Source organism: Sminthopsis crassicaudata, chromosome 1 (genome assembly GCF_048593235.1).
Source record: "Sminthopsis crassicaudata isolate SCR6 chromosome 1, ASM4859323v1, whole genome shotgun sequence".
NCBI classification, from domain to species: Eukaryota; Metazoa; Chordata; class Mammalia; order Dasyuromorphia; family Dasyuridae; genus Sminthopsis; species Sminthopsis crassicaudata.
Genome location: NC_133617.1, coordinates 461812590 through 461828712, shown reverse-complemented (window position 1 = coordinate 461828712; position 16123 = coordinate 461812590). Strand labels below are relative to the sequence as shown.

General features: G+C 34.4%; 1 protein-coding gene across 1 annotated transcript in view; it reads right to left on the bottom strand.

The window, feature by feature from the left end:
• Window positions 1–381: 381 nt before the first annotated feature.
• ACO1 (aconitase 1) overlaps window positions 382–16123 on the bottom strand; it is a 77461-nt gene continuing 61719 nt past the window's right edge. The window contains exons 17-21 of the mRNA XM_074280824.1: window positions 15857–15999; window positions 12590–12737; window positions 5932–6054; window positions 3101–3286; window positions 382–589 (exon numbers count right to left, since the gene is read on the bottom strand). Coding sequence (XP_074136925.1) covers window positions 476–589; window positions 3101–3286; window positions 5932–6054; window positions 12590–12737; window positions 15857–15999 — 714 coding nt within the window. The 3' untranslated portion in view covers window positions 382–475. The remainder of the gene's footprint in view (window positions 590–3100; window positions 3287–5931; window positions 6055–12589; window positions 12738–15856; window positions 16000–16123) is intronic.

Below are 16123 nucleotides of genomic sequence, written 5' to 3'. Positions count from 1 at the left end.
ATAATGCTAATAAAACATACTGGAAAGGAAGATGCCACCTAAAAATCAAACATCTCAACAAAGAAAAGAAGAAGAATCCAGTTCTAAGCAGAAACAATAAAAGAAGACACATCAACAAGTGTAGGTGTAAGTGTATGTATCCTACAGACTTTTAACAAAAAGAATGGGAAAAACAAACATTTAAAAATAAGTAGCTCTAAAGGAGCTTAATTTTGCTTCCTGACTCACACTTATGCTACCCATCAGCTCTGAAAAAAGAAAAAAAATTAAGTGAATCTGATTTTGTGCAATGAGAAAAAAAACAACAAAAACAATTCATCCACCTCAAGCATACTCTAATATAGTATCACAAACTCCAAAAAAATATGCTCCATTAGGAGGTAATATTCATATTAAGATTTATATGGATCTAAGGCCAGTGATTACAGCACGTTTTTGTCTTGATCTTAGGATGAGTCTTGATGGGAACACAGGCCTACTTGACCATCTTACGGATCATGTAGTTGAGGATTCCCCCATTATGGAAATAAGTGAGTTCCACATCTGTGTCAAGCCTCATGATGGCCTGGAAGGTCTTTCCTGTATCCAGCTATGAGAATCAAAGAAGAATAAAGAAGTCAAAATTGAAAAACAAATTTAACATGTATTTATTAAACATGAAAATGAAAATGAAAACACACACTTATTAAACATCTATAGTATATAGTATATATAGTATGCTCAGGATAAAAGTTGTTAGGATTACTAAGTGAGAACTGAGGTTGTCTGGACAGTGACAAGGTGAGAATTCAGGTTTTCTGGACAATTACAAGGTGAGAACTCAGGTTGACTTGATAGAGGGGGCAAGCTCATTGGCTGGGGTGGTTCTTCCCAGAAGCCCTTGCATTATCCCATGCCCATTCTCTGGGAGAATAAAAGAGAGGACTCTCAGAGAAAGAAGAAGACTCTCTGCATTACATCAGGCCTGATGGGGCTCTCTACAGGAAGGGAAGTCACTTCTAAGGACAAGAGTTAACAGCAACTGCCTGGAGAAAACAGTTCACTACAGGAAGAAGAATCTATCGGAGAGATTTGAGTAGAAGACACAGCAGATCTCTTCCCAGAGAGTGATCCGGCAGCTTCTGGAGACGACAGCTCGCTACAAAAAGTGAGAAGAGTCTCTGATCTCAAGAAACTCATCACTGAGGGGATACAGTATGTACACAGAAAAATAAGAAACAAGCTAAATATAAAATAAATATGTAGCTATTGATGGAAGCAAAGAGAAACTTAACATCTGGGGAGTCAGAGGTTCCAAGGGACAAATGTGAGGAAGAACAATATGTAAGAGATGATGAAGTGCATACAGACCAAGAGAGGACGTAATATGTGATCAACCTAGAAAGATAGGCTGGAGCTGATCAAATTCTGGAGGCCTTAAATGTCAAACAGTGACAATGAGGATCCAGTGATAGTTTTTGATCAGGGGAGTGAGATTGTCCAGAAGCTTTTATTGACTGATTACTGAATACCAAACTCTGCAAGGCACTGTGGATACACAGAATGGTAAAAGATAGTTTTTGTTCTTAAAGAGCTCATGGTTTAGTGGTCAGACTTATTCTTTAAGAATATCCATTTGTCAGTTGTATGAAGGAAAGGCTAAAGATAAAGTATATTTCACCAATACCATTGGTGAAGTTTTTACTTATACCATTCTATGAGGCTGTTACATGGCCTCTAGAGCCTTAGGCAGAGTAGCTGCTTCCATCTTCCCACACAAAGAGTCCTTAGCTTTGCCTTAGCAGGAATGGGTAATGTGAATCTGATTAAATTTAATTGCCTTTTTCTGAGTCTGAGAGCAAAGATAACAAAGGATAACCTCAAGTGCTTATTCAGGGCAATGTCTGTTGGGAAAATCATGGATAAGGCTGCAGCCAACCCTCACTAAGAAGCTTCTCTGCATGACATAAATTGCCATTTTCAGAAGTTACCATAAAGAATGCATTGTAGAGTCCCTTCCATTTCTGCATGAATATTTCAGTCTTCAATGGCCTTGCCTTAAATAAGGCATACCAACAATGGGCACTATATAACTTCAAAGCAAAAAAAAAAAAAAAAAAAAAAAAATCTGACTAAAGGAATCAAAGAAACTAGAGAATGTGCCTGCTGTTCACAGGAAAACTTTCCTATGCACAAAAATTATCATTTGTTTAAAAGCACAATTTAATGGAATGGAATATGAAGGTTCTCTTTGTGAAAAGCTTAGTTCGCATTTAATTATCAATAGCAGTATTCATTTGTCAGCCACTATACACCTTGCCAAAATTTTAAAATCAACTTCACTGGGAAATGACATGAAGCAACCACAAAAAAAGGATAAAAGCAGTCAAAGAAAAATCAGGGAGTGGGCTTAATTAGAACTTAACAATAGATCTCAAAAGAACTAAACAAATATTCTTTTTTTTTTCTTATTGAAAATTCTTTTAGTTGGGCTTTTATGGTACTGAGAAATGAACTTAGAAAATAAGGACTATGAGACCCACTATCTTAGCCTGATAAAATAAAAAGCTATAATGGGAAATTAGGAGTAGCAGGGGTGAAATAAGTTTGGGAGAGTAATTTAAAACAATTTCAGAGGGTCAGCACAAAATCCAAGGTATATTATAGGAATGAATCACAGAATAAATAGATGGTCCTATATTTCAAATATATAAAGAACTTTATAAAAGCTATAAGAATATGAGTCATTCCCCAATTGAGAAATGGTCAAAGTATATGAACAGGCAGTTTTTAGATAAAATGCTCTAAATCATTATTGATAAAAGGAATGCAAATTAAAACAATCTTGAGATATCATTTTACACCTATTATATTGGCCAAAATGATTAAAGGAGAAAGCAACATATGTTGGATAGAATGTGGAAAAAACTAGGACCCTGGTGGATGTGAATTGGCGGCCATTTTTGGAGATTATTTGGAATTATGGTCAAAGAGTTATTTTTGGTGTAGTTTAGTTTCTGAACCATAATGACTGAGACACTACAACTGTCCTGAAAGGAAGATTGAGTACAATCTAGAGAACACACTGTAGTTTGGCATGAACCAGGCCAGTCTAGCTTACCTGAATCTGGATATTCATTCGAGGCTTGAGTTTTTCTGGAATGATGATAGTGTAACGCTCCCGACCTGTGAGTCCAAGAGTGTTAGCATTCTCCCCAGGGAGATATTCCAGAGGGATAACTCCCATCCCAACGAGGTTGCTGCGGTGAATTCGTTCATAACTCTCAGCTAGGACAGCTTTGATTCCCTAATATAGAGGGGGAAAAGTCTCATATTTCATTTTCCCTCATCAAATACACAAGAACAAGAAAGCTTTTTATATGAATTAAATACTTCTTTAAAAATCATAACTTTTAAAAAACAACTTCCTTTTTTGTTTTTGAAGCAAGCGTGGTTATAGGATTTACCCAGTAATTGTCTGACACTAGATTTGAATTTAAGTCTTCCTGGCTCCAGGGCTAGCGCTCCATCCACTGCACCAGTTAACTTCCCCTCATAGCATTCCTACCTTCATTCTTTACAAACAAGTGTCTGAGATTATTTCTGAATTCAGGTTAGGAAGACTCCAAACCTAATACTTTAATACTGTGCCATGTATATGTCAGACAGTACTTAAATCTAGGACCTTCTTGCCTCTAATATCTGTTTTCTATGAATTACATCATATTACTTTTTAAAATTAAGAACTTAACTACTCAGAGCCCTGGGAAACTAGTTTTTTTAAGGAGACAGATATTCCAGTTCCACTTTTTTTTTTTGGCTGAGGCAACTGGGATTAAGTGACTTAGCCAGGGTCGCATAGCTAGGAAGTGTTGTTTCTGAGGCCACATTTGAACTCAGGTCCTCCTGACTTCAGGACTGGTGGTCTAACCACTCTACTACCTAGCTGTCCTGTATATTTCTACTTTTTAACTGTCTTTTTAGTGAAACATGTTTTATAACATGATGGACCCCTTGTCTCTTCATGTTAGTGTATATTAGCCAAAATAGATTAGTTGTTTTGTGGCTAGCTTAGAATTTTTTCACAAGCAAAATTTGACAAACAGCAAGTTTAAAGATAAATTTGAAAATGTATCCTTAAAGTTTATTCACAAGAAAAAGTCATTCTATGCCATATAACTATGTAACACTTTTTTTTTTCTTCCAAGCACCTAAATACATGAAAGGAACGAAACTTGTGCAATTCTTTATATTCAGGTCAGGGAAAATGCTGCCCATGAGATATATTCAATAAACCTTTATTTGTTAAGCATGTTCTATGCTCCAAGCATAGTTCAAGAGATAGGGAAAAAAAAGTGTTGGGATGATAGGGTGTCTCCCTCTCTCATATAAAGGAACAGGAGATGGAGTATTAAATACAAAACACAGTAAACACACTGATCTGACTATAGCATATGAGAAAGAGATGAATATAAGTATCCTAAATCACTGAGGAAGTTTCTTCAACATGGGAAAGATACGCTTACCCTTCTTGGATTAAAATAAATGCCAGACTCTGAGGTACCATTTCACACCTCTCAGCCTGGCTAAGATGACAAAAAAAGATAACGATAAATATTGGAGGGGATGTGGGAAAACTGGGACCTTAATGTATTGTTCATGGAATTGTAAAATGATCCAATTATTTTGGAGACTAATTTGAAACTATGCCCACAAGGCTATCAAACTATGCATATCCTTTGATCCAGCAATGTTTCTGCTGGGTCTGTATCCAAAGAGATCATAAAAGAGGGAAAAGGACCCAAATGTTCAAAAATGTTTTTGGCAGTCCTTTTCTATAGTGGCAATGAACTGGAAATTAAGTGGATGTTTATCATGTGGGGAATGGCTGAATAAGTTATGGTATATGAATTATTGTTCTAAAAGAAATGATGAGGTCTGGAGAGAACTACATGAATTGATGCTAAGTTGTAATATTCTTTTCAAAAATATAATCTTCTCTGGGAGCAGGTTTCTTGGGGGGGCTTCTGGAGGCAGCATTCGTTTCAGTTCAGTGTAATCACAAGTACAGCCAGGGATTAAAGTCCAGATCCTTTATTGTCTCCTTTAAAGTCTTCTCTTTTTCACTTGGGGCTTGGCTAGTTTTCTGGAGGCCTTCTGGATCTTGCCTCTAGTCCTTTGCCTCTGCCAGCTTCTGTCTTTAGCTCCCTCCGAATATCTCTGAATCCAAAGGTTTGTACTTCAGCCTCCAGCCAGCACAAAAGTGGAAAATGGAATAAATCTGTCTCCACCTCTGAGAACTAGAGATCTGTTAAGTACCATGCTAAATTAGATAACTGACTTAGCACCTTGTAAGAATTCTAACATTAAGCGAAGTGAGCAGACCTAAGAGAATATTGAACAGAGCAACAACACGATTATGTAATGATCAACTCTGATGGGCGTAGCTCTTTTCTACAATGTGGTGAATCAAGGCAATTCCAATAGATTTATGATGGAAAGAGCCATCCACATGAAGAGATGTATTATTTCCCTTTTGATCTGCTCTTTTTTTGTTGTTGTTCAGCATGAAGAATATGGAAATACATTTAGAAGAATTGCACATGTTTAACCTATATCAGACTGTTTACTATCTTGGAGAGCAGGAAGAGGGAAAAAAAAAAGGGAGAAAATTTGAAAAATAAGGTTTCAAAATATCTTTACATGTATTTTGAAAAATGAAATACCATTAATTTTTTTAAAATAAAAATAAAATGAGATAATTGGATAAGGAAAAAATATCAGACTTTTACTTTTTAAACTTGCTTGTGTGGATCTATATTTGATATGAATTTGCCATTTTGTGAAGTCTTAGTCTTTATAGATTTGTAGAAGAAAAGATCATGCCTGTCATGATTGTTTAAATGGGGCTGCTACCCATGTAATTGTCTCATTCTCCTCTATATGACTTACCAGCAGAAAAGGGCCTTTGGCTGCCCAGTCTCGGGAACTCCCAGATCCATACTCTTTTCCAGCTAGTATTATCAGAGGGATACCTGCCTTCTGATAGCGATCAGCAGCATCAAACACATCAAGCTGAAAGATGAAAGGGGGGAAAAGTTTCTGAATCCTAAGGGATTCATAGGTATATGGATACAGACATGGATATGGAAAAGTAAAAAAGCAGAATCTTCTACCTGCATAACCCAAATAGGAGTTTAGCAGAAATTCTCAAATATATCTTTTGTGGATATATAATTAAGCACAAAGTACCCCAAAAATGTTTTGAAATTATTAAAAACAGAATTCTGCTTTTTAAGGCCAAGGGTAGGGGAACCCCCCCCCAACTTTCAGAAGTGAGAAAGACAGACAAAAGATTCAAATGTATGAAGTATTCTGTTTTGAATTACGCAAATGAGCCAGATTAAATGTGTGGTGACTAAACAATGAAATGATTATTCTTAATGGCTTTGAAAATCAGAAAATAAAATCTCTTAAGATATCGATAATGAAAGAAAGAAATTAAAATGAAGATGTTTGTACAAGATATCAACTAAGATTTTTCACATTATCATTTTGGAAGACTGAGAGTCTGTGGTTACTTCATTTAGCATTACAACAATCTAGGTATATGCTGTGTTTTCAGATGGAAAGAGAAAATGAATGCATACATTACTGTAAAAATATTATTTCTTGATGCCAAAAATATTCTTCTATGACCAAATAAAGCCTAAATCTTTCCAAAATCTATTCGGAATAATAAAGAAAAACAATCTTCGTAATACCATCAAAAAAAGTCCTTATGCCCTACCTGAACATTAAGATTATATGTCAAACACATTAAATGCTTTTAGATTTTTAAAAGTGCTTCCACAACCTTTCTCCTTTGTTTCATTTTCAAAATTTTCATTGAAATAGGTGGTATTCATTCATTCACACATAATGTAGTGTTACTACCATGCCTTCCCAAGCACTCTGAATTCCAACCAGAGTTGACTATTCATGGACTCCTGAGCACACAGTACTCAATAGTTGGGTGCTTAATAAATGTTTTATAAATAATTGATGTCTCTATATTGATGGGATACTTTGTATACTAGTGATCACACTGAAAAAAAAATTAATGGTGCTGGAAATGATATGAAAATTTTATTATCGCAAAGAACTGGAAATAGAGGTTCCTATCAACTGGGGAATAACTAAACAAATTACAGTTAACAAATAGAATTTTATTGTATAAGAAATAATGAAAGCGACAAACTTAGAGAAACCTGAAAGAAGTTGTATAAGATTATGGAGGGTGAAGTAAGCAGAAACAGGAGACCATTTAATAAAACAAACAATAAATAATACTGTAAAGGCAGTCGAATGAATTAGGAATTCTGATTATCCCACTCACTAAAAATAATTCCAGAGAACTGATGATGCAACCAAGCTATATTTTTTCTCTTAAATAAGTGACTTGGAGGATGGTACAGTGCATATAAAACTGAACCTGAAATCAGGAGTACCTGAGTTCAAATCTAGCCTCAGACACTTAATACTTACTAGTTGTGTGAAGTTAAGTGCAAATCACTTAAGTTCAACAAACAAAATAATTTATATCATATTTACAACATTTGTTTGTATATGATTTTAATGCATCTTCAACTATTCACTGATGCAAGCTAGGTGGTATAGCTAATAAACTGCTGGACTTGAAGTGAAGAAAATTCAAATCTGAATTCAAATCCAGCCTTGTCCACTTATCAATTATATGATCCTGGGCACATCATTTGACTGCTATCATCTGTAAAATGGGTATAATACCACTTAGGACTGTTGTGAGGATTAAATGAGATGCTCTGAAAACCTTAAATGGTATATAAATGCTCCTTAGTAATATAACCAAAGCACACCCTGAAAGATAGGTCAATCTTTTGTTAATATTTCATTTGAATGATTACATACATGAGAAGATAATGTGAAATATGTGTAAAGCAATATAATTGTACACAGACTAGAATGTCCCTGAATTCATTATGAAATGTTACTTGCCAGTTTGCTTTTAGGTCATATTAGTTTAAAATTATTAATCTTTCAAAATAAGATCTTTTAAGCTAGGGAATCATCTTTACTCATGATGTGTACAAGTTAAGGATTAACAATAACAACTAATATCTCTGTAATAACTATTGTGCCAGGTATTTCACTAAGCACTTTACAATTATTTTCTTAATAATAATTCCTCACAACAACCATAGATGAAATGTGATGTTATTATGCTCATTTGGTAGGTGAAGAAACTGAGGCAATAAAAGATTAAGTTACCTGCCTAGGATCACACAGCTAATTAGAACAACAATTATAACTGCAACCCAATCCATAAATGGTCTTCCAGCACATGTTTCCTTAATAAGTACATTGTCATTTCCTCTCATGTAACTTTCCTGACCCTCACCCCCACCCCAAAGAGAAAAGAACAGTTTTAAGTTTATTCTAGTTATTTACTGAGTTTCCATTTCATTATATAAGCTGTTATTCAACTACACAGGAATTCAGGCCCAAAAAGTCTAATCTCATATCTATCATTAACTTAGTGAATTACTTTTTCTTCACATCTTTTTTTATAATCTAATTAATGGAAATGCTGTATATTAAACTGTATATCATTCTGATCCCTAGTGATAACCTCCCTTTCCTTCTAGTCAGTATAAGAAGTTTATAAGAAGTCAGCATAAAGTAGCAATAGCAGAAAATAAGATTACAAAGAGGAACACAGAAATCATGTACAAAACTGTCCCAAATTTGTAGAATAGTCTATAAATTAACTTTATCATATAGTAACCAAAAATCACATCCTAGCAATATGTATTTAGTTAGGGGATGCCATTCAGGCTTTGCTATCAGGGCTTTTTGGGCCTTATGATATATAAAGCTTAAATAAATTTCGGACAAACTAGTAAAACTAGTAGAACACTAAATAGTGCTGATAATTCTGAGATGATGTGGGCATGTTAAAACATTTTTGATATATTAATGAACTAACCCTTAGATGGCACATAAAAGTTAAGTTTGTTCCCCTCCAAAAACCAATAAAAACAAAATTTATCCCCATCAAGCATTCTTCATCTCTACTAAATCTATGCTATTGACCATGTTTTATGGGTGATTCTCTAATCCCTTTTCCACGTTGCCCATGCACCTTCACTACTCTAATCCTATCTCCTATGTCATCTGCCTCTGGATCCTTTTTGCCATTTGTCTCTCTTCTTGCTGTGTTGTCTGCCCCTGCATCTCATATCTTCATATTAAAATGACTGCAATCTCACTTCCTACTAATATTGCAGTCTTTACTGGCAAGCAGCCAAAAAAGCAGGTGTGCGTCTCCTATTTTATAATTCCAAAAATTAATTATCAATTTATGCAGCCATCTAGCCTGACACTTCAGAAAAAGACAAAAAAAAGCCAACTAATTCAATTCAACAATCACTTATGAAGCACCAACTCTGTGTAAGGCATTGGGCTCACCTCTAGGAAGAAGGTAAAAACAATATTCAGGATTTACAATGAGAAGAGAGCCAGGAAGACCTAGTAAATCCTTTGCAATTCTATGTATTTTATTTTCTGCATTTCTAAGTAATAGTCAATTATCTTTATCAGATTGTCAAAGGGATTTCTAACAAATAAAAAAGGTTAAGAATCTCTGCTCTAAGGCTTTAAGTTTCAGAGTTGGTGCTAACCTACATTAGTAGAGGGAGTTTCTTCATATAGGTGATCCCTGTATCAACAAAAGCATAAGTCCAAGGCCAGTTCTTATTCCACGCTCAAACTCTCTTCTGCTCTTATCACTGTGGTATAGAAATGAGTCTGAGTTCACAAGGACCTAGGCATTAGACCAAGTTCTCTACTTAGAGGATTTTGAAAAATTTCATGTATGGTGTCTACACACTGTCTACCACTATATATTGTGTGGGGTCAGCCCAGTTATCACGAGTGAGATGGCTTCCAGGTATTCATCTTTTTTTTAATATATGATGAAAAAGTAGGAAATGGCCTTTAGTTCCATTCTGTTTATATATCGATAATGGCAAAATAAGAGAGGAAGATGCTAAGAAGCACTTCATTAATTTAAATACTAGCCTTTTAACTTACAACAACTCAACTTACATTAACGATTAAAAAAAAAGATTCATGTTTCAGGAGGAATGGACATTAACATTCTAGCTTTGACACTACTCTAGTCATTCAGTCATGTCTGACTCTTCATGACCCTATGGACAATAGCATACCAATAATATCCATAGGGTTTTCCTGGCAAAGATACTGATCTGCCATTTCTTTCTCCAATAGATTAAGGCAAACAAAAACTAAGTAACATGTCTTGGGTATAAGCTAGTAAGTATCTGGCTTTTTGTGACTCCAGTATTCTATCCAGAATCACTTAGCTGTCATCTCTAAATGACACTAGAAAATATTTTTTAAAATTTAGTTTGACTGAAAGAACATTTACATTCTCTTGGGAGGAGTGATATAGTAGGAAGACAGTGGTAAGTATTATCTCTGAAATCAGAAAACCTGGGTTGAAGTCCTAGCTCTGATGCTTACTATCTGTGAGATTTCAGACAAATCAATTTAATATCCTAGGCCTCTGTAAAACAATGGGTCTGTCTTCCAGCACCTGGCACACAGTTTATACTTAATAAATACTTCCCCATTCACTGATCTTCTGTATTCTTTATCTCCTAAGTCAGTTTGTAAAATATCAATAAGCTCCTCCCTACCAGCCCTACATATACAAGCTCATGAAGTAGTATTGTTAGTTTTATTGGGAACTAAAAGGCAATCAGAAAAGCCATTTCACAATGGCAACTGGCCATCTCGCCTTGATGTTTACAAACAGATGAGAACTGTAGTTTAAGTGCCAAAATCTGTTGCAAAAAAAAAAAAAAAAAAAAAAAGAAGCAGAAATATTTTATAGAGAAGTGGACAAAAATTCTACAAAGTCAAGTTCTATACATATAAGAGCTTTGTAAATATTTTACTCATGTCATATAGTGGGGACACCTGTATTGGAAGCTTCTTGGAAAGGAAATTATGATAGCTACCATTTATATAGTATTTTATATTTCACAGTTGCAAACAGTATCTCATTTGATCCTAACAAAAACTCTGTGAAGTAGCATGCTATTATCATCTCCATTTTAGAGATGAGGAAACAGGCTGTGGATGTGGTTCATCTGGACTCCAATGTACTCTATTACTTAGTTTATCCATTCATCATTCATCACGATTAAACTAAAAAGAAATTAACAATAAGACACTAAGTATCATAGTATTATTGATATAGAAGTGAAGTGGACCTTCTTAACCATTTCTGAGTCACAGACCTCATGCCAGTCTGGTGAAATCCACTAAGCTCTTCTCAGAATAATGATTTTAGACATAAAGTAAGGTAGATAGCATTAGAAAAGAAAAAAAAAATTATATTGCAATGAAGCCAACAAAATATTTTAAAAAACAAATTAAAAAATAAATTTACAAGGTAATTAATTTTCTTATACATTTGAAAGTAATAACTTGTGCTTACTAGAGTTGCAGTTTTATGTAAAATCATTTTTTTATTATACTTTGTTATGGAAATGCTTTATTCCATAAGTTTGTATTAATGTAAAAATAAAAATAAAAGGGGGAAAATACCCAAATTCAGGGACTCCAGGTTAAGAACCTCTGGTCTAACTAATATATTTGTTGGTGGAATTGTAAAATGAGCCAACCAATTAGGAGAGCAATTTGTGACTATGCCCAAAGGACTATAAAACTGTGTATATCCTTTGATGCAGCAAAACTACTAGGTCTGAATCTCAAAGAAATCATAAAGGAGGAAAAAGGACCCATATTTGCAAACATATTTGTAGCAGCCCTTTTTGTATTGTCAAGAAACCAGAAATCGAGCAGATACTCATCAGTTGGGGAATGGCTGAGTAAGTTATGGTATATGAATGTAATGAAATATTTTGCTCTTATAAGAAATGATGAGCAGGGTGATTTCAGAGAAAAGCTAAGAGACACTTATTGTACATACTAAGAACAAGATTATGTGATGATCAACTGTGATGGATTTTGGCTTTTTTCAACAATGCCATGATTCAAGTCAATTCCAATAGATTTGGGATGGAAAACATTCAGATCCAAAGAGAGAACTACAGAGACTGAATGTGGATCAAAGGATAGTATTTTCATTTTTTTGTTGTTGTCTGCTTGTTTTGTTTTTGTTTTTCCCCTTTTGATCAGATTTTTCTTGAACATATTTACCCTACATTAGATTGCTTGCTGTCTTGAGGAAAGGGGAAGTAATGGAGGGAGGGAGAAAAAAATTAGACCACAAAGTTTTGCAAAAATGAATGTTGAAAACTCTTTACATGAATTTGGAAAAATAAAATTTTATTGAAAAACAAAAACAAAAAACCAAAAAACTTTTGGTCTAGTTCAACCCTCAGGTTAAGTATTTTGCTCAAATAATCATTAGAGGTAGCTTTTGAAGCCAGATCCATCGATTGTCCAGCCAGTGCTCTTCCCTCTATGCTATGCTAACTCTATTGAGTATAATCTTAAAATCCTTATTTCAAGGAGGAGGGAAGAATATACTTACCGTTTCACCAGAAGGCAAATGTATGGTCTGTGGAGCTTGTTTATTTAAAAATTTATTTAGTAAGCGGATGTTGGCAAATGTTCCTCGAGCCATGACAGCATCATTGCCTCTTCGGGAACCATAGGAGTTGAACTCTCTGGGAGTCAAACTAATATTAAAACAAACAAAATCCCCCCAAAATGGAGTGAGCTTTTTTTAATGAAAGTGAGCAAAAATTTGGTTTAATATAAATTGAGAAAAGCAAATAACATCTAGTTATTCCTCTAAATCTATTTGGTTCACCTAGACTAGGGAAAGGAATTTCAATTGTCAAGTTATTTTGCAGACAGAGATGTGATAAAACTCAGAGAAGAAAGCATGACAAAACTAGAATACAAGGCTATAGGTTGATCCTACAGACTTCCTATTGGTAGAGCTCTGAAGAGAACTGTTTTAAGGAAGACAGTGCTATTGTGTGAACAATCTCAACTCTGGACTGACTAAGGTATCTATCAGTTAGGAGAATTTATACCATAAAGAAGGGAAAGGCAGACTAGCTTAAAAAAGTGTCCACAAGCCCAAGGTATGATCCATCAAAACAACAGTAGTTTCTGGAATTTTTGATATTAAGCTCAAAAAGATCTAAAATTGGATCTACAATGACAACTTTTCCTTATTATAAAATTTACCCTTTTCCCTCCCCACTCAGTCCTCCCAGGTCTATGCAATCAGGCAAAAACAAAACAAAACAAAAACAAATGCCAGAAAGCATGGCATTATAAATCAAGCAGCCTGTGGACCCAAATAACTATTTCTGAAGATACTGGGAAGGATATGTCATATTAGCAGATGTAGACTTGCTCAGGGTCACACAGCTAGGATGTGTTAAGTGTCTGGGACCAGATTTGAACTCAGGTTCTCCTGACTTCAGGGCTGGTGCTCTATCCACTGCGCTACTAATTGCCCCTATGCATTCTTTAAGGCCTAGTTTAAGTATTACTTTCCACCCTGAAGCTTCTTAAATTTATTAGGCTATAGTTCTTTCTTCCTATTCTGAATTCATAGCATGTTTTATTATTTAGCACTTAATGATGTATTGTCTTGAAGAATATTTCTATACTAGGACATACTATCTGATTACATAAGATAAAGAATTATTTGCTAAGATGAAAGATCCTTTCTTAATTGAACTAAGTGCCTATTTCATCATCTTCTACATATGTACAGTATTTAAGCATATTAAATAATGTTATTTCTCCAGCCAGAGGACAGAATGTATTTATCATTCATTTAAAAAATTTCTTTAAACAACAATAATAGCTAACATATATGCCCTCTGCCTCAGTTTCCTCATGCAAAATGAGTGAGTTATACTAGATGCTCTCCAAGGTCCCTTCTAGATTTAAACATATTATTTGATTTTTACAATAACCAATTAAGATTAAGTCGTACAGGCATTGTTATTTCTATTTTATGGTTCAGGAAAATGAAAGGAGGCAAATGACTTGTTCAGCTAGTAATAATGTAAGATGGGAAACAAACTTAAACCTTCCTGATTACAATCCAGTATATTATGCACTAAAGTCATACTTGAATAATAAGTACATGGTAGATGTTCACTAAATACTCATGACTGATTTTTGTAAATAGGGCACCCATCATTTCATTAATCTATCTGGAGATTTGAAAAACTTCTTGAGTTGATATGAGTGATGGAAGAAACTGTTCAAACTGTAACTTTTAAAATTTTCAAAGAAGATGAAACCCCTATGTTTCTGGATAAGAGTCATTTGATGTATTCCTAATTTTCCTCACAAATATGGTGTATTGCAATAGATAAATGGAGTTTTATGATACTTATGTATCTAACATTTACAGTAGAAAATCAAAATGTGTAGTACTGTTATGAAATGGAACTGCTGCAATGAAACTACTGTTAAGAGTATTAAACTCTGGTTCTCAATAACCAATTTTTATTCTTCTATATATTTATACCTTAACACAGAATTTTAGCAGACAATTCCTAAATGTACCAAGATAACTTTGGAATGGCTGGTGATCCTAGTAGACAGATAAAAACTGGCTTGATTTTTTTTTTTAATAAAGGCCAAGACAGAGACACTGTTTATAATCAATACTAACTCAAAATCAATATTCCCCAAATTGATCCAGATTTCTAGACCTTTAATATGGAGAAACAGCCCATTTAGACTTCTTTTTTGACCTTGTGACTAAAAACAAATGCTCAGAGAACAGGTAATTTCCATGATGAATATAAAATCCAAATATTTTCTATTTATTAAATAAGGTCTTTGTGCTATTATCAACAAAGTGGATTGTGTGCTTTAAATGTTTAATTTAATTCGATATCATTTTTCTAATTTCTAACCATCAAAATTTTGAAAAATTTCCAAAAGAAAAAAATATCGTCTCAATATCTTCCTATGATGTCACATCTACTGGTATGAAATTAACACATAGAATAAGGATTGAAAAAAGAAATCTCATGATTCTTCTTCAAATAATTAATTTCAGTCAAGAATTATTACTTTCCCTGCTGTACAAACTTTTAACTAGGGTTGGTCAAAACATCTTGACAGTTACATATTTACCTTCTTTCCTTTGGTCATTTCTGTGGCATACAAACCAACTCAAAACTACCCAAAAGATAGGTTTAAAAAGAGCAAGAGACCTGATTTATATGGAAAACAGAATGAGTAAATATGTCCTGAATAATAAAAACACTAATAATATAATTTACAAAGGCTATTTCAACCATGTGCTCCAACAAGTAAAGGCAGTATCTTTTTAAGGAAGGGGAAGGCGGGAGAAAGGCAGGAAAGGGATTGTACTTGGCAGTGGTGAAATAGTAGAATCCTAAGTTAGGTTTCAGATACATAAGGCAAAAAGGAAGGAAGTTTCTGATGGATGATCCTTCTAAGCAGTCTTTCCTTGTCTAATTTCTGGGTAACATAAACTGTTTTGGGAGGAATCAGGAATAGCTGTAGAATAAAGTAAACAAGTTGGTTTATTTGCTGAGAAGTTTCAGCATTATAGTTACCCTTTAGTTCACAGGATCATTAGAATCATTAGATTGGAGAATTAAAAGAGAACAGGTGGTCAAAGAAAAAAGAGTTGATTTCCAAAGCACAAAGTACTATAAACCAACAAGTATGGGATTATCAGTGCATTGTTCAAGCCAGTTACATGGTATTAATAATGGAAATTTCATCCTTACTTTCACATTTTTTCCTACTCATGGTCCCTCCTTAATTTAAACATACTTACCCTCTGTTGGTTAAGTATCGAGCAGCAGGACTATTTCTTGCAATATTTCCAGCTGGAGAAATATGGTCAGTTGTTACCGAATCTCCCAAGTTTAATAGGACATAGGCATCTACTATTGATTTAAGAGGTGGGGGATCCAAAGTCTAGGGGGGGAAAAAAAATCACTCAACATTTGTGATAAAGCTTTTTTGAACAAGTCATCACCAGTTAGTCACCAATAATAATTGTTACAGCAACAAGTTCCACTGTTGCATCAGTGGTACAACT